Source organism: Peromyscus leucopus, chromosome 20 (assembly GCF_004664715.2).
Source record: "Peromyscus leucopus breed LL Stock chromosome 20, UCI_PerLeu_2.1, whole genome shotgun sequence".
Lineage (NCBI taxonomy): Eukaryota > Metazoa > Chordata > Mammalia > Rodentia > Cricetidae > Peromyscus > Peromyscus leucopus.
Window position 1 is genome coordinate 61213255 of NC_051080.1, and position 20188 is coordinate 61233442.

Genomic DNA, 20188 nt, shown 5'->3' on the forward strand with positions numbered 1-20188 from the left:
GAAGCTGAGGCAGAAGTACAGTGGCAAGTTCAAGGCCAGGCTATGTTATATAGCAAGACACTACCATGAACAAGCAAACACAAAACCTGTATGGAAAGAGGCAAGTAAGAAAAGTGTTTTCAGGAGTAACTGTAAACTCCATGGCTGAAGTTTTTAATCTAGTTTTTACTGGAGATAAGGCACAACAAAGAAAACAAAGTCTTAATTGGACTCTTGGATATAAACGAGGAGGAAAAGAAATGGGGTGGAACTCACGGAAGACAGCCAAATTTTTGTTTGTTGGTTGGTTGGTTTGTTTTTTGTATGGTTTTGTTTTTGAGACAGGGTTTTTCTGTGTAGTTTTGGTGCCTGTCCTGGATCTTGCTCTGTAGCCCAGGCTGGCCTTGAACTCAGAGAGATCCGCTGGCTCTGCCTCCCGAGTGCAGGGAATAAAGGTGTGCGGCACCACCGTCCGGCTCCAAACTTTGTTTTTACACTTCACTACTAGAGGTAAGAAATCCAGCTGGATTTTCAACGGGAGGAAGTGAAAGGAAAGCTGATGGGCTGGGTGTAGGTTAAGATACTAGACTCTCGGCCCTGCCATTTCCTGTATGTGAAAGTGGAAGGTGTGAACTTTATTGGCACCCTTTTAGATGTGAGATTAAAGACCACACAAAACAAAGACTACAAAAGAAAGGGGGCAATATGTAGCTTTAGATACAACTGAAAATAGATATACAAAAAGTGATATATTCATATACCCACTTTCACATTTATGAATAAACACAATCCTTGTCTTTCAAAATCTTCCTCTATGAGTAGATCAGGATTATGGGTAAATGTCATCTTTAAAAATATGGATGAGTTTCTTTGAGTTTTGAGGAGGTCTCACTGTGTTGCCCAAGCAAGTCTTAAACTCCTAAACTTAAGTGATCCTCCTGCCTCAGCCTCCTGAATGTTAGGAATTTTGTTCTTTAGAGCATATTAATGTTGTCAAGCTTTTAATCTGCAGTAAGTTGAAAAGTAAAGTTTCTGTCCAGCTACTTCTACATATCCAAAATAAAACGTAGAGACCAACCATTAAGGCTTTTGGTATTACAACACTACAAACACATTCTAACATGTCTATGATCTGTTGTTGTTGTTGTTTTTGGTTTTTTCGAGACAGGGTTTCTCTGTGTAGCTTTGTGCCTTTCCTGGAACTCGCTTTGGAGACCAGGCTAGCCTCGAACTCAGAGATTCACCTGCCTCTGCCTCCCGAGTGCTGGGATTAAAGGCGTGCGCCACCACCTCCCGGCACATGTCTATGATCTGTAAAGGACACTCTGAGGACATCTTTGAAATTACCACTAAAATAGCAATGATGATTAATGAATACATATATAACTTGTAGCAAATTTAAATGTTTCTTTAACATTTTTTTGGCATTTAAAATTCACATGTTAGGAACTGGAGACCATGGTTCGATGAATAAGAGGGCTTGTTCTTACAGAAGATGGGAGTCTGGCTCCCAGAACCCATCAGTCAGCTGGCTCACAACTGCCTGTGACTCCAGTTCCAGAGGATCGGTTGCCCTCTTCTGTCTGACCTCCTCTGGTGCCTCAATGCTCATGGTGCACACAACAGATAACATGAACACCAATATACACTTAAGAAGCAAAAAACTCAACTCCAAGGATAAAAACAACAAAACACACATGCACACACCCAAGCACACACCTAATTAAAATAATAATAATAATAATAATAATAATAATAATAAAGTTTACTTGCTAGAAATGTTTTTTAAACAGGAAAATATAAGTGACTAAATACACAAAATGTTCAAAGGAAATAAGAGAAGACAAGTATTCCACGCTTAATTTATCAAAGATTAAATATCAAAGTGTTACAAGTGTATACTTCAGACATCTGAAACAGACTTAAAGCCAATCTCAAAGTCACAAGTTCATGGAACCACAACAGCAAAAGCATCACTCTATTTGCCTGCCATAATTTTCTTCATGAGGCAGTCTACTCCTAAAACCCTATCACTATTTAAAAAAAAAAAAAAAAGCAATAAGCCAAAACTACCACAGACCAAACCAAAAAACAGCAAACCAACCAACCAGTAAAACAAATAAAAACTGAAAATCTGTCAAGACAAAAAGCAGTGACCATAAATGCATCACCTCAAAGAAGAGGTATAGTCGGGTCATGATCATTTTACTTCCAAAACAGGAGTGCTTCCTGCTACCTTTATATTAAGCTTATATAATCTAAACCAAACATAACGATACACATACATAAAACAACTATGAATCAACAAATCAAAATAGCTAAGGACTATCATTTCTGGTTACACTAACTATAAGTACAGTGCATATTTTTCTCTTGGTGGGGTTTTGTTATTTTCCAAAATTTGTATGACTATTTTATTTTATTGCAACAAGGTTGCATTATGTAGCCCAGGCTGGCCTTGAACCTGCAATTCTCCTATTTCAGCTTTCTAACACTAGGATTATAAGCATGTACCAGCCTGGCAATTGTATGAGTAGTTTAGCCACCCACACCCTTTTTTTGAAACTGAATTTTACTATGTAGCCTTGGACAGACTAGGACTTACTACATAGACCAGACTATCCTTGAACTCACATAGATCCACTAGCCTCTGTCTCCTGAGTTAGAGAATTAAAGGCACGTGTGACTACTCCTGGCAAAGGTCATTTTTACTGAAAGGAAACTTCAATTTTGAAAATTTAATTTTAGTATTAAAACAACACATATAAATTAAAATATTTAATTTGGCCTATGCAAATAATTCTTTTTTATTCTAACAGACGCATAAAATTGACAGCAAACTTTAGAGCAAAAAAGATCTCAGTATGTCAAGAGATACATAAGTTACTCAAAATGAATTTGCTTAGTTTTAGTTCATAAACTATCTTAATGAAGAACAGACTTCGGCCTGAAAATGCTCTACCGAGAGAAGACAACACAAGAAAAAGGAAGTCCCTATCAAGACACAAGACATTGAGCTCAGAAGACTCAAAGCTTCCCAAACATTTCAATTACATCTTGGAAGACTTTCTCTACCTACAGTTGTTACAGGAGAAATAAAATCTCTTTAATCCATGAATTACATTAAATATCTACACATACATATGACGGAGGAAAAGGGAAACATACACTCAGCCATTTGTCTAACCTGCATTTAGCTAACTTTATCTTATGTGCCAAGATATGGCAAAGATAGGATCCCGGACTATTCAGAACTACTCAGCAGGAGAGGGAACAAAAATGACCATGTCATCAAACTAGGACAATGAAGTTTACATATGTAACTATTTATGTACTTAAGCACAATAGGACTGTGGGATTTTACGGGAGAATATGACTTGAGGGAAGTGCACCAGTCCAGGGAATCACGGAGTATCTCTGACACCACATTTAATTCTAAAGTGGAAGAGGAACTGCAATTCATGGGAGTTTCCCCTGCTTCTGACTTCTGGGCAACCTCACACCTTTACACAAGCGAATTCTGAAGTATCCTGTGACGAAAACAGGAATGGAAAATCTATACACTTCAAAAGTTTTCATTCTCATCGAGGGCCATTTTAACACAAGTTTTAAAACCCACAAAGCCCATAAGAACAGAATGCTTCCGTTTGGAACAGGACAGGAAAATGCCAATGACATAAACAGAGTTAGACACCTGAGTATCTAGGTCTTACCACTAGTTCTACGGTGCAGGCAGTCACATGATGTTTACTCAAGTAAGTTTTCACAAGTGTGACAGCAATGAGAATGAAAGAGAAGACATACTATAAAAACAAACAAAAACAAACTACAAACAAAATGCTAAGAAACGAAAAGCAATACTTGCAGGGCATCATGGTACACACCTGCAGTCCCAGCACTCATGAGGCAGAGACAGAGGCCAGTCCGGACTACATAGTAAGACTGCCTCAAGCAAAGTAAAACAAAATAAAAATAAATGAATGAAGTTCATTAAAAACACAAAGCATGGTAGTGTATTCGGAAGGTCGAGCCAGGTAGATCTGTGAGTTCAAGGCCAGTCTGGTCTACATGGTAAAATCTGGGACAGCCAAGGTTATATTAAGACCCTATCTAAAACAAAATAGAAAACACCACTGAGAGAGCCATCACTGTGTGGAAACACTTTTATCCTGTGACCATTCATTGCCATAATGACTTTCTAAAAACGAGACTTGAAAAATAAGAACCTTTGCTATCTTTTTGTGTGGTAGTGAGGGTGTGTGTGCGCCATGGCACGTGTGCAGACATCAGCAGACAACTGGCAGGAGTCAGTTCTCGTCTCTAGCACAGCGGAGTCATTTCGCCTGCCCTTAACTGCAAACTCGTGCAACTGTGTGTGATTTAATATAATCTATATGGAGGGTGACGTTAAAGGAGAAGTTTCTCTAATGGGGCATAAGTATGTAAAGTAAGAAGAAAACATGCTAAACATAACTATGAAGCACACCTCTAAATGGATTTTCAGTCCGGACTGCAAATAGTGCTCTTGACATTTGAATGAACCAAAGCAACTCAAAACTACAGTTCAAAAGCACTCAGTGCAGATACAATGTGTAATACAGTAACTTCAGATATCACAAACCCATGACAATCTGCCCGAAGTGCTCTCTGAAACAGTTCTTAAATATTTAGTCTTTAAAACAAGTTCTCAGAAACACAGATGTAAATTTTTTAAGTATGCAAATTGAAAACAAATGGATTCATGGTAAGCTTTGTCTATACTGCATTTATAGCATCTGTTTCCTGTTGCTATCATAGACTTAAGTACATGCACCATTTTAGATAAAGGAATGAGGCTGTACTCTGTGCTCTATACTTCAAAATGGGAAGCTATTAAACTTTTTTTCTCTGCATTTCAACTTTGTATCACTCACAAGAACAGATTATTCAAAATATAGATCACAAATCAAGAACATTAAAATCTTAACAAAATTTCATATGAAATTTTGTGTAAAATGCATTACTTAAAACACTGAAATATACCATTACTAACCAAGAAGTCACTGCTATAAAATGCCCAGGCTCTTGAGCAGACTACTCACACCCAGAGGCATTTCAGATATGAAAAAGCAGAGTTTATGTCATTCTAAAAGAACACTGTGAGCCACGTGATGCAGAAAGTTGAACAAACCATTTAAGGTCTCCCAAAGTCTTTTGTCTCTAGCTCGAATAGCTGTGAGTTGTTCTTCAGCTCTAAAATTCTGTTCTATGAAGTCATAACATGAAATCAAATAAAACCTGTGTCTAGTATGTGCAAAAAAGGAAGACAGAAATGGTTAAATTGAATTCTTACATAAAAACCCCATTGTGTAAAAGAAAACAGCAGGAATAAACGCAGCTACTAGAGGTAAGCACAAATACAAGGGCAGTGCCACATCAAGTCTGCAGTTCTTTTAGTTTCTTAAGATTTTAAAAAATGTCAACTGGAATAAAAATGAAGGCTTTGAATGAAATGAAACAAAGATATAGGAGGCGGTGATGCAGCTCCAGGAGTAAAGACTTGCCCTCTGACCTCCACATGCTGCTGTGATACACATGCATGCACATGGACAAAATAAATAAATGTAATAAAAAAAAATGTTAAATGAGCAAAAATCAGGATGCCTTGAAATAAGCTCCCAAAATGACATAAATAGTGAAATCAATTATAAGTTGGGACACACAAGGCATCATCCCCTATGCATTACAAACTATTAACAATGTATTTTGAAAATGTTTTTCTAAAATCAAATAAGAAAAAGGCTTTAAACTTGATATGCCATGCTTTATTGATAGGTTTGGGAGGCCTGCCCCTTTCTGAACAGAAACAGAGGAAGAGTGGATTGAGGGGAGGGGAGGTAGGCAGAGGGAATGGAAGAAAAGGATTTGGGGAAAACTGTGGAAGAGATGTAAAATAAATAAATAAATTTAGTTAAAGGGGGGGGGGCAGGCGGTGGTGGTGCTTGCCTTTAATCCCAGCACTTGGGAGGCAGAGGCAGTCAGATCTCTGAGTCTACAGCCTGGTCTACAGGGAAACCCTCTCTTTAAAAAGAAAAAGGCTTTAAAAATACAGAACCCTGCTGTGGATATCGCTACAGAACCCATTTCCATATTTTTAAAAATCATAAACATAAATATCTTTCCAGGTACAATCTTTAGAAATGATTCAACCCACTTCAGGATTCATAACCAAGATATTACAATACATAAACTAACCTTACATAAGGTACAGGATCAGTCTGAATCATATTGAGTAGCCACTGAAGTTCTTCATAACTCCGGTCCACTGAAAGTAAAAATGAGTAAATATATGTAGGGTTAATTATAACAAATCAAAGAGCAAGTGATAGTAAGCAGGGACATTAAATAACGAGGCTTCTTAGCTGGACTGTCATGCAGCTGAAGGGTCCAAGGAAGCAATTAGCACTCCTTTTCTTATTTTTAACTGTATGCACTAGGCCAGTAACTTTCATGAGCACCATGCCATGTGTAACCAAGAACAAAAATAGTACCTAGTATGTATTCAGCCAAAGACCAATACAAAATAGTACCCAAAAAAGTGCCCAGTATGCAGTTCATAATAAAATTCAACCAAACACCAACACAAATTTTAACTCACTAAAAGCCATCAACTAGACACAATTAGCTGGACAAAATATGCCTAACTTTTTAGATGCTTAAGTCCCTGAGAGCTTGACATACAATAGCATCATAAATATAACGTTTCTGATCACATGGTTCCTTCCACTAAGACCCAAGCCAGTCAGAAAGGCAATTACAATTATGTGTTATTGTGGTGATATTGTGTTCCCCAAAATATTGTGTACCCTAATAAACTTATCTGGGGTCAGAGAACAGAACAGCCACTAGATATAGAGGCCAGAAAATGGTGGCGCACACGCCTTTAATCCTATCACTTGGGAGGCAAAGATCCATCCGGATCTCTGTGAGTTTAAAACCACACTGGAAACAGCCAGGCATGGTGACTCATGCCTTTAATGCCAAGAAGTGAGCCTTTAATCCCAGGAAGTGAGGGCAGAAAGCAGAAAGGTATATAAGGCATGAAAACCAGCAACTAGGCTGGTTAAGTTTTTAGGCTTTTGAGCAGCACAGTTCAGCTGAGAGGCATCCAGTCTGAGAAAACAGGATCAGCTGAGGAATCGGCAAGTGAGGTAGCTGTGACTTGTTCTGCTTTTCTGATTTTCCAGCATTCACCCCAATACCTGGCTTTGGGTTTGACTTTATTAAGACTCTTTAAGATTCATGCTACATATTATGACTGTAACTGACATAAAATGACATACTACTATTGCCAATCACCTTTTCAACAAATTTTTAAGACTGAAAAGCTCTATTTATAAATTTGTAGGCATAATAGTTTTCCTTCTTTCATCTTCTAATATTTTAAGCTGTAGAATTCATGGTTCATACCTAAGTACCATTCAAATTTTTAAATTATACTTATTAGTTTTGTACTCTTTTGGAGACATTAGTATCCTATTTCATTTTTGGTAGTATTAACTCATGAATTCTTTATATTTCTGAGACATATATCCTTCATCTATTTTAAGAAAGAAGGTTAGGCTACAAATTACATGATTTCAACAAGTCTAGATTTTAAGCTGGCAGAATATCATAACATATATAGAGACACAGAATTATATATGTTTATTGCTTGTCAAATAACTCACTTAACAACAACAGCCAATCATACTTATATCATCTCTTAACGAACGGGTATTCAATGACAGCTCTTTCTGAATCAAGGCAAACATATAAACACAATATAGTTACCACTCTCTCTGCTCTCTGTCTTTAGGCATTTCTGTTGAAATTTATAAAACTGAAAGAATTAATCATACATGTTTCTAGTTCACAAACTCCCTTTGGAACTTCCTGTTTCCTTTTATTCTAATCAGAGCTCAGTACACTTCAGCTTCTTTATTCTCCCAATATTTCCGTTACAAGCTTGACTTTTAGATGGAGATCATATATACATCTGAATACGTCTTCTGGCCCTAGTGGGAATGTGTGTGTGTGTGTGTGTGTACACCACACAGACAGACAGACACACACACACATACATAAACCAAAAACCAAACACCAAAACCAAAAGAATGAAACTTCTTTTTTTTTTTTGAGATAGGACCTCACTATATAACCCTAGTTGGCCTGGAACTTGCTATGCAGACCAGGCTGGTCTCTAACTCCCAGAGATCCTCCAATCTCTACCTCCCAAGCATGAGGACTAAAAGCATGTGCAACTATTCCTGGCCCAAAATAAAATCTTGGGGAAAAAAAAAAAAAGTGACACATGAACTGTATGTATATTCAATTCCCCAATGTAAATGACAATTTGGCAACATATAGTAGAGAATCTAAAACTCACACAGCTGTGTGGTTTACTGTCTTCTGACTCCCTAATCTGAAGCTGGAGACTAGACTATGTTTTTGCAGACTGAATCACGAAGAAAGTAGAATTAGGAAGAGATTTCAGCATAGGAGAAAATCAGAAACAGGTGTAGGCTTCAATAGAGTCCCATATGCGACCTCTATACTCTATACAATACCTTGCTTCTGATTATGTCTAGGAACTTACAATTAAAACTGCAGTAGAGGGGACTGGACCTGCCTGGACTGAGTCTAGCAGGTTGATCGCAGTCCTCGGGGGAGGCTTTGCCCTGGAGGAGGTGGGAATGGGGCATGGGCTTGGGGAAGGGGTGGGAGGGGGGAGAACAGGGGAACCCGTGGCTGATATGTAGAACTGAATGGTATTGTAAAATAAAATAAAAGGAAAAAAAAAATGCAGTAGAGGCTAGCTTATGTCACTTTAATTTTCACTTCTCAGAGAATTCCATTGTTTCCTGCATTATTTTTTCCAGCCTCTATTTTTGTGAAATATTTCTACTATTTTTTTAATCATCCCATTTTCTGAAAATGTTTTAAATATGTACTGTTGCTTTGACTGTCACACTCTTTATTTCTCTCAACTTGAGACCTAACCTAATTTTCCTGCCAAAGTTACTTACTCTCTTGCTTTGTTTGCATAGTTACAAATTTTTACACACTTGTACACTATTTCATTGAATCCTTAGATATTTTCCCCAAATCTCTTATTTTAAAAATATAAATTGAATTTATATAATATGCTGGCTTCTCCCATTGAAGATATCTGTATTTTATTTTTTCCTATCATCACCAAACTAAGTCAGTTAGCCAAGAATTTAACAATAATGGATATGTGTGAAAATATCACAGTGCAATCCACTATGTACACTAAGTCAAAAGTCACAACAACAATGAAAAGTCTGCACTGCATGTGCTATGAGTTTGCAACAGTTTCTCTCTAAGCTGGAACAATACAAAGGATGGTATTACCTTTTGTGTAATCAACAACAGCTTCCAGAGCCGCGATCCTGATGTCCACAAAATGGCCGTACTCCGCATAGGATTTGAAAAGAGATGAATCACTTGGCACATGTCCATTCTTCTGAAGCACCCTTATGGCTCTTAAGCAACTAGTGAGAAAAAAGTAAATTACTTCCTGTGAAGTATCATGAACTAAATTTATTACTTAAGTATTAGAGATTCATTTGTCAGTTAATTAAAATCCTTATTTATGGGGGGCTGGACACATGGCTCAGCAGTTAGGAGCACTGGCTGCTCTTCCAGAGGACTCAGATTGGATTCCCAGCCAGTATCCACATGGCAGTTCATACCTGTCTCTAGGAGATCTGATGCCCACAGATGTTCGTGCAGGCAAAACACTCACACACGTAAAATCAAACAGAAACAATTTTTAAAAAGACTCATGATTTGCTGGGCAGTGGTTGTTGAAAATATACTGAGCTGGGCAGTGGTGATGCACACCTTTAATCCTGGCACTCAGAAGGCAAAGGCAGGCAGATATCTGAGTTTGAGTCTAGCCTCATCTCAAAGTTCCAGGACAGCCAGGGCTATTTAAAAAACAAACAAACAAAAAACAAAACAAAACAAAAAACCTGTCTCAAAAACGAAACAAATAAACAAAAAAATCTTATGATTTGAATGCACATTCAATTCTGTAATGTTCAATTTGTATGATAAAATTTCAATAATATCTAAATAGCATAAAAACAAATTTCAATTATGTTTAGAATCTTAGAGCCATATACATGTCAACAAAACTACACTCCAGAATAAAGTACTTAGCAATAAAAATATAATTTAGATAATTTCTTCAGAAATCTTATTCATTCACCATAAAAATGGAAGGTTAGCTGGGTGTGGTGATGCACGCTTTAATCCCAGCACTTGTACAAGTGGGGGCTGGGGGTGGAATCAGTTGGAGGGGCAGAGACAGGCAGAACTCTGAGTTCGAGGCCAGCCTGGTAGACAGGACAGCAAGAAAGGCATAGTGAGATCCTGTCTCAAAAAAAGAAAAAAATAAATAATAATGAATGGAATAAGGGAGCTAATTTCTTTTTTAATTAGTAATCAACTTTTAGCAAACTCAGACAGAAGCTGACAGAGAAGTGCAGTTCTGAAAAGAAGGCTAACAAGCTAGGTGTGGTACATGTCAGCACTTAGAAGGGAAGGCAAGAGGATCAGGAGTTAGTTACCAAGGTTATCATGGCTACAGCGGCTGGGCTACATGAGACCTGTCTCAAAGACAAATGGGGTTCTTCACACACTAATGATGGTATAAAAAATGATCGTGACAAAATATTTTCTTATGAAGAATTTCTAGGCTGGTGAGACAGCCCAGCAGGTGAAGGCACTTGACAGTGTAAGCTTGGGAACCTGAGTTCCATCGTGAGTCCACACAAAGGTGGAAAGAGAGAATCAAATCCACAAAGTTGTTCTCTGACCAGCACAGATGCCTCACAAACCATGTGCTTGTATGTGTGTATGTGCACATGCATGAAAGGACAAAACAATATATATTTTTAGAAAATTAGAGGATACAGACGATGGAAACTGTTTATAAAACTATACATATAGTATTATAAATTTAAAATTCCATTACAAAGTGAAAAACTTTAAAGAATATTTTCCAAATAGTATCCATTTATCTGGAGAGGATAGTATCAGAAAGTTCAAATTTCTCATTTTTACTTTAATTTTCCCCAAGTTAATCTAATGGACTAATAAGGGCACAGTCATGGAAATAAAATACATCTAAAGAAGCAGCAAAGGGCCGAGCAGCACCTGACAGTGATAGTGTGTCTGTAACTTGGGAGAAGTTTCTCCATATTCAAAAACCGGGTTATTTCTTCAAGAATTAGTCGAACATCAGGATTCAAGTTATCCAAAGTTCTGACTTCATTATTCACACTGACAGCAGGTGTAACAGAATTAGCAAGGGCATCGATCATTTCTGCACGATAATAGTTATCTGAAAACTAAGCCAAAGAACAATTAAGAACAGATACAATTAAGCCTTTTCATGAGACATTAATACAACACATACAACTTTAAGTCATTTCAATTTAGACGTAGAGCACATCTCTAGTATGCACAAAGCCCTGAGTTCATCACTAGCAACACACACACACACACACACACACAGTGAAAACTTGTATTTACCAGCAAGTTTTCTAGTAAGTATCAACTTCTACAGACTTGTGATTTGGAAAAATGTGAAAATGCTGCAAACATCAGTGATCTATTAGTATATTAAGCACTCACTATGTGTAAGATGACCCCTACAGTCTCCTAACCAGATACCAGATCATCTACAGATTACAGTCAAAAAAAAAAAAAAAAAAAGAATGAAAGAAAGAAATTAACTCAGCTTAAAGAAAAGCAACTTGGAAGAACCATGTATTTCAAAGAACAGAAAATCCCAGAAGAGAATCAAAACACAAAAATTCAAAGCTATCAGTAACACCATATTCCTTAAAACAACACTATTTTAAAAAGAAACATTACAGTACAGTCTACATGCACAGAATAATGACAGTTGCTATACATTTACTATACATTCTTTCTCTTCTGTTCTTCAAACTGTAGCTGCCTCAATATTCTAACCTCCTTCAGAAGCTTTTTGAAACACACACACACACACACACACACACAGAGAGAGAGAGAGAGAGAGAGAGAGAGAGAGAGAGAGAGAGGCAGGTACCCACTGGTTATTCCAATAAATCATGTCCTGTTCCTCTAACTCTAGAAAGGTATTGGAGGCTCACAAATGACTCTACAAATAAGTATTTCTTCCTTTCTTTTACTGCAGTTCTGGAGACTGAGGCCCCCATAAATTATCCTAAAACAAGTATCATTGGGTACTTTGTAATATTCATTGAGAAAAACGCTGTACCTTATTTTTCCTGTTGTCATTATACTTGATTAAATCTAAAATAAATGTCAAAACTTCTTTGGGACAAAGATTATGTACATCTCTTAACAAAGCCATGGCAACCGGCATAGTCTACAAAAAAAAAAAAAGAGTTTTAAGCATATATTCCAACTTAATCATTATTATACCAATTTGGGCTATAAAGAGAATTACACTGGGATTAACACAGATATCCAGATGGAGCCTAATACCCCATCTCCCAACACTACAGACACATCTAAAAGCATCACTGCTGAAATGGGTAAGAAATCCAGGGACTATTTTCATGACTGGACATATTCTACAGGCTATGTGCCTTAGCCCTCCCTTGCTGGAAGGAAGTATATATAATGTAAATTGTATCAATCCATTTCTCAGTGATACACTGGAACCAGTATACAATTTCAGCACTGGTTCACATATAACATAAATTGTACCAACCCATTTCTAAATGATACAGTGGAACCAGTATACAATTTCAGCACTGGTTCATTCTGACTCCCACCTTCACTATCCACTACTCTGCATATCTCTGGCTAGTTGCTGCCCCAGAGTCATTTTTAGGGCTTAATGATATACCGGTGAAAGGCATTAAACAAACTACAGCTAACTAGCCCGTGGACCAAGGACAGATAATAATAAGAAATTCAGGGTACCTTTCTTCTTTCTTAAATTTCATAAGCAACTTTCTGCTAACGGCAATCTGACAGACACACAACAGTAAATTCTGGTAGTGAAATAAAGCTAATTAAGCCCTAGACAGAAGAGTAGCTGCACAGAAACTTGGTCCAACTTAGGACATGGAAGAGATCAAGATTTCCCTTGTAAACTAGACAATTAAAAAAAAAAAAAGGCTCGCCGGGCGGTGGTGGCGCACGCCTTTAATCCCAGCACTCTGGAGGCAGAGCCAGGTGGATCTCTGTGAGTTCGAGGCCAGCCTGGGCTACCAAGTGAGCTCCAGGAAAGGCGCAAAGCTACACAGAGAAACCCTGTCTCGAAAAAACCAAAAAAAAAAAAAAAAAAAAGGCTCATTTTCTTGCTTAAAAGAGCAGAAGCAGTGAGAATGGTGGTACATTCTTGCTAATCCCAGCACCCTGGAGGCAGAGGAAGGAAGATGAGGAATTCCAGGCCAGCCTGAGCTACACAGCAAGAAAACCTGTCTCAAGTAAAAAGGGGCACTAATCAGAGGCAATAAATAGAATCAACGGTAGTGTGACAGTGAATCTTCATTGCCAGCGTGACTAGATCTGGAGTCACCTAGGAGACAGACTTCTGGGCATGTCTCTGAGGGCATTTTCGGAGCTTTAGCTGGAGGGTGGGAAGATCCAGCCTATGGGTGGCACTATCCCACAGACTGGGGAACAAGTGAGCTGAGAGCCAGCATTCACATTCAATGCTTCCTGACTGTAGACGCAATGTGACCAAGCACACTGCCCCATGCTTCTCTCTGGATGGACTACATCCTCTCCAGCTGTGAGCCGAACCAAAGCCTGCCTTCCTTTCGCTGCCTCGGGCACAGCAATGAGAACAGGAACTGATGCCGTCAGTGTTGGTTCTGAAAGAGAAACTCAGGGGAAGCTCCTTTCCCCACAGGAATGTATCTGTTCTCTGCCCATTCTGCACCTTGGCGTGGGAAATTTAAGTGTTTGACACAGACATTAAGTTTTCTCTTCTGCCAACTACAAGTGTTATGTAAAAGTCAACTGGACTAAAAGCATTATCTCTCCAAGTTCTTTTACTTCAACCCACAGTAAGAAATGAACTTTAACCGGCAACCTAATATGCACACAAACACATTTTGGAAGCAATACATACAAACAACAAAATAAAACAAACAAACAAAAAAGGCCTTATAATTATCTTTATGACACACATATGTTCTCATCCTGTCCAGTCTATTTCCTTTTACTAGAAAAAAAAGAAAAAAGAAAAAAAGCCCAGCCAGTGGTGATGGTGGCGCACGCCTTCAATCCCAGCACTAGAGAAGCAGAGGCAGGCGATCTCTGTGAGTTTAAGGTCAGCCTGGGCTACAGAGCTAGTTCAAGGACACCTATGGCTACACAGGGAAACCCGTCTCTCAAAAACAAAAACAAACAAACAAAAAATCAAGCAAAATCTCTCCCGTTCATATTACCTTCCTTTGTGCCCTATAACCAAGCCCCACTACCAGCTCCTGCTAATCCTCTTCCTCTCTCCAATCAGGACCCTCCACTGTCATGTCTTCTCTCTTTCTTTACTGTTTCATTTTTGGGTGACCCATTGAGTTGCATTATGGTTGTGTATGGGAACAAGGGCCTCTTACCCATTGCTAGACCACTGAAGAAAGCAACTCTCCCACTCAGTCATTAACGGCCTTTATACCCGAAGGGAGGGCGGGGCCTAGGGAGTGCCCCGCCTCCCGACAGAACACTGAAGGCTATCTTGAGTAGGTCTTGCGCTGATAATCACTCTGCTAAGGGGTCCAAAGTGTAACCAACAGCCATGCCCTGCCCTAAAGAAGGTGTCGCACCACATTCTCTGCGCTCTATTATTGCTTCGGGCCCTCTTCCACAATCTTCGGAGCTACAGAAGGAGTTTCACTTTAAAGAAAATTTCCTTTCTACATGTTTGAGAAAAACAGTGTTCATACCTTTTCTTCCACTTGCCTCTCTTGTCTTTCTGTTCAAAGGCTGACCTGCGTTTTATATTAACTTTCTCCTCTGGCTTCCCTTTCTATCAAACAGGCCTGGAGGCTCCTAATCTTCCACATGGAAGAAAACAAACCGCAGTGATTCTTCTCTCTACTGTGCCTTGTTCTCACAGCTGACCTCTTCTTCAACTAAGATCAAGGCATCCCTTTCATCTCTTTTCTCTTCTAACTCCACACATATCACTAGTTCATCCAGTTCATCTAATCTTGGCCTTCATTCTTTTGACTGCAAATGATTTCCAAACCACTCAACAATTAGTCACCTTCCCATACTTCCATGTAGCCACACTTCCAGTCTCCCTCTAACTTATTTACAGAAAGCTTCCTGTAAGTTTAGCATTAAACACACTCTACAGACTTCGTCTAATTTCTTCTTTCTGAAAATGTGAATGTGGCATCTAGCAGAACAGTGACAGGCACTGCCCTCCCTGTGCAGCACCTTGCAGGCAGCCGAGGCTACATGACATCTGTCTCCAAACAAGCAAGCAAAGCCTTGGCACTCTGAGCTGGGCTGCTTCTGAGTCAGAATGTACTGTCTCCATTCTAAGAGGCCTGCTATCAGAAAGGCGTGCACAGATTCCAAACCTCGGTTCCCTTTTACCAATCAAAGGCCACTCATTTTTTTTTTTCACATTACAAGTAATGTAGATATGATCTGTATAAAATGATAAACCTGAGTAACCACTTAAAACTTTAGAAAAACTTCAGAGCAGAGGCAGATTTGTAAGAAATACACACCCATCAGATGGACAGTTTCCAAGTTAAACAGATACTCAAGAGTTTGTGGATAAAAAAAATCCTACTAGGTGAGCATCAGTAAAGTTTGGTTAGTATAAAGACGTCATTAAGAACAAAGAGAAGTAAGGAGTACCTTCTGTAGAAAATAGCTCTGAAAGCTCATGAAGTTGTTTGTTTTCACGATGTTTGGACATGTTTTACAGCAGAACATTCTAGTGAAGAGAGACTTCATAGCTGGTGGTCCTGTCCATGTGCTCACCATTGAGTTTGCAATCTGTGAACAATCAGAAGATAAAGCACTGTGCATCGCCATGATAAATACACTTTGAAGACGGAATTCTAAAAGCCAGCACTAGGGACGGCTCGTGGAAATTAATGCAACTTGGTCATTTATGACCCATTTCCAAGAAAGTATACAAACTCACTCACCAAAAAATCCAACCAAACAAACAAACGAACAAACCCAAGATAAACCAAAAGCCCACTGCTATGTGACTTACAGTCATTCTGCACAAGTTAATTTCTAATGCCAGCATCCTCTTGTGTTTAAGGAAAATGTGCTTGCAAAGACCTCTGACTGGGTTTGTCCCTGTCCCCTCAGTAGATGTAATTTTAAGCTTTTAAGACTAAAAACATTACTGTGAGTTTTAAATGTTTTTCAGTCTACTCAAGTGAAAATGAAGCCAAATGTGATATATTATTTATTTGGAGAAGAATAGTGAGGCAAGGTTAAGACATGATGAATGTAAGTTCCAGGCCAGCCTAGGGTACACAACAGACTCTATTTCTTTGCCCCTAGCCCAGGTCATGTACAAGGCCTTTAAGAGCTCCCATGCTGGTATCTGTCCCCTACTCAAGAGCAGAAGCCAATGCTGAGTGAATGGCTGTTCTCTCTTATGCAAGTCATGTGCCCTACTCTTGCTGGTAAAAAAAAAAATCACTGACACTCTGCTGGTGACTGCTAACTCCGAGCAAGCTAGTGCAGAGGCTAGAGTCTGCAGGGTCTCTCACTCCAAGGCTGACGAGGCTGCAGGCGTACTGCAAGCCCACCACGCTGAAGCGGCTGCCCGAAAGCAGTGCCACTGGGGTTCCAGCCACTTAAAATTGATCTGGCACATGAAAAGAAACTCATGCTTCACAGATAAGGAATACCTAAATACCTCAAATTTAAGCACAATAAAAAAAATTATAAAATTTTTTTTTTTAATTTAAAGTAAAAGAGACACTGAACTTTATGTACCAAGCAAATGCTATTTAAGTAAGCAAGGCTAGTCCTGGATTACTTGATGCAAAACAACAAATTCATAAATTAATACGCTATAAAAACAAATTAATGTATAAGAGACCCCAGGAAAAGGACTTTCAGCAAAGCTCAAAGTTCAAAGTTCAAAACTTTAAAGCATTTCCTTTCTTTAACTATTTAATTCTTTCCAGGCAGTGGTAGCTAACACTTTTAATTCCAGCACTGGGGAGGCAGAGGCAGGCAGATCTCAGTGAGTTCAAGGAAAAAAAAATTCTTAGTATTGAAATTTTTAGAGCCTATAAAAAGTATCTGAAATAAAGGAAATTATGATTAAATATTTTATCTTGTAGTTTTATGGCTCTGCTATAATTTTAACAAAAATCACAAGACTTCAAAGTGCCAATGAAATGCATCCCTAGCAAATAATGCTATTCTCTGTACTATCTGAGCCCACAAAGCCAGACAAAACAACTACAGAGCATCAGAACCCACTGAAACGAGAGCAAGTCTGCCATGCAGATGCTTTAAGTGCTCGGTACACAGCACGTTTGTTCAGCTTTCTGTCTGCATCCTTCTGTTCAGACTTTTCTTTAATCTAAAGACTGTTTATTGATAAAGTAACTTTTTTTAGAATGTTAAATCATAGAGATAATTACTGTAGATTATTTACCACTAATTTTAATTCCTAAACCAAAATAAAATAACTACCACAATGGAACAATTAAAATGTGTTAATTTTATGTATTCTCACATAAAAACATAAATTACTACAATAATAGAATTTCTTTTCTATTTTTTAAAGATTGATTTATTTATGATCATGAATGTTCTGTCTGCATGCACACCTGCATGCTGGAAGAGGGCACCAGATCCCATTACTGATAGCTGTAAGACACCATGTGGGTGCTGGAAACTGAACTGAGGTCCTCTGGAAGAGCAGCTAGTTCTCTTAACTGCTGAGCCACACTCCAGTCCCCAGTCACACAATTTCTAACCAAAATTATTCTTACCCTTAAAAATATGGTTGGTAGCTGGGTAGTGGTGGTGCCCATTTTTAATCCCAGCACTCGGGAGGCAGAGGCAGGAGGATCTCTGTGGGTTTGAGGCCAGCATGGGCTACCAAGTGAGTTCTAGGATAGCCAAGGCTGTAGTTACACAGAGAAACCCTGTCTCAAAAAAACAAAACAACAACAACAACATATATATATGGTTGGCAATTTAAAAATGGATTTTGTTTTGTTTTGCTTCTTTTTTTCTTTTTTTTCTTTTTTGGTTTTTCGAGACAGGGTTTCTCTGTGTAGCTTTGCGCCTTTCCTGGAACTCACTTGGTAGCCCAGGCTGGCCTCGAACTCACAAAGATCCGCCTGCCTCTGCCTCCTGAGTGCTGGGATTAAAGGCGTGTGCCACCACCCGGCTTTGTTTTGTTTCGAGACAAGGTTTCTCCGTGTAGTTTTGGTGCCTGTCCTGGATCTTGCTCTGTAGACCAGGCTGGCCTTGAACTCACATAGATCCGCTTGGCTCTGCCTCCCGAGTGCTGGGATTAAAGGCATGTGCCACCACAGCCCGGCATATATGCCTATTTTTATATCAAAGTTGTTTTTTTTTTTTTAAATCAGTGCTGTCAGAAGCATCTGGTACAAGCTTTCCAAGGTCCAGTGACCAAGGAAAACTTACAGACTCTGGTGAGTCTGAATTCACTCCCAGAGCGTTTGTGTAAAGTGCACAGCAGCCGTCGGGCAATCTCCTTTCTCCTGTGTCACCTCACCTTTGCAAGACAGAAGCACGCCGACATTCGAACTCGGTAGAAACACTGCTCCTGCTCGAGAATATCAGTGAGTGCAAGACGAGATGCTGGCGTGGGGAATTTTTCCAAGGCCAGGATGGATTCCTGCTGAGCAACAACATCTCTCTCGTAGCGGAGTTCATACTGCCACATGAAATCAGCCTGCTCAAATTCCACCTTCCTCAGGACTGACATGTCTGGGTCTATCCTTATCCACAGCAAAGGGGAATCAGCGCTAAGAGAAAATAAAATTTTAGAACTTTAAACTTACCTATGGAAAACAAAAACAAAGCAGTCACTACTCAGTCTCTCCTCTAGGCACAGGCTTTGCCTGCTGTTGAGTTTTATCATAGTCATACTTTAAAACTTCAACCAGCTTTTCACTGTGTTATGCTAACTTTCTCACAATCTTACTAAAGATCTTTAAAGGTATGAAGAGTTGCCACATAATGAAGAGTTACCACACAGAATACCAAATTCCAAATTTTCCACTGAAAATATTACTCTGGGAAGTTTTACTGCAATTATGAGATATCAAAATGTAAATGATAGGGGCTGGAGAGATGACTCAGAGGTTAAGAACACTGGTTGTTCTTCCAGAGGTCCTGAGTTCAATTCCCAGCACCCACATGGTGGCTCACAATCATCTGTAATGAGATCTGGTGCCCTCTTCTGGCCTGCAGGGATACATGCAAATAGAACACTGTATACATAACAAATAAATCTTTAAAAAAAAATGTAAATGATAAAACTTTCTTTAACTTCCTATAACTGATGATAGCTATAAACATTACCCCTTATTAGAAATATAAAAAAAAAAAAGGAAAGCGTTTGTTTTACTGAATTAATTCTAGTTAACATACAGTATCTTTTAAAATGCTAGACTCACTGGGTGGTAGTGGCACATGCCTTTGATCCTAGCACTCAGGAGGCAGAGGCAAGTGGATCTCTGAGTCTGAAGCCAGCCTGGTTTACAAAACGAGTTCCAGGACAGCCAGAGCTGTTACAAAGAGAAACCCTGCTTCAAAACAAAAAAGAGATCATGACTACATTTCTCAAAAAAGTTCAAATCATATTTTGAAGGCCCATCAATTTATTCTCATGTATTTCTCAAGTAACACACAAAGTGAAAATTAAGTCTGTGTCAATATTTGATCAGAAGAATACCACTTTGCAATACCAGTTCAGTTCAATCCTGGGTGCTTGCGACATACTCAGTATAAAAATATACTTAAGAGAGCCGGGCGGTGGTGGCGCACGCCTTTAATCCCAGCACTCGGGAGGCAGAGGCAGGCGGATCTCTGTGAGTTCGAGGCCAGCCTGGGCTACCAAGTGAGCTCCAGGAAAGGCGCAAAGCTACACAAGAGAAACCCTGTCTCGAAAAACCAAAAAAATATATATATATAATTAAGAAATATC

At 38.9% G+C, this 20188-nt stretch overlaps 1 protein-coding gene across 2 annotated transcripts in view; it reads right to left on the bottom strand.

Annotated features, from left to right (window-relative positions):
- The window catches only part of Taf2 (TATA-box binding protein associated factor 2), a 67995-nt gene that overhangs the window by 21587 nt on the left and 26220 nt on the right, over positions 1 to 20188 (bottom strand). For both annotated transcript variants that reach the window (XM_037197793.1, XM_028871915.2), the window contains exons 16-21: positions 18752 to 19004; positions 15877 to 16017; positions 12299 to 12409; positions 11188 to 11381; positions 9376 to 9515; positions 6214 to 6283 (exon numbers count right to left, since the gene is read on the bottom strand). In XM_037197793.1, coding sequence (XP_037053688.1) covers positions 6214 to 6283; positions 9376 to 9515; positions 11188 to 11381; positions 12299 to 12409; positions 15877 to 16017; positions 18752 to 19004 — 909 coding nt within the window. The remainder of the gene's footprint in view (positions 1 to 6213; positions 6284 to 9375; positions 9516 to 11187; positions 11382 to 12298; positions 12410 to 15876; positions 16018 to 18751; positions 19005 to 20188) is intronic.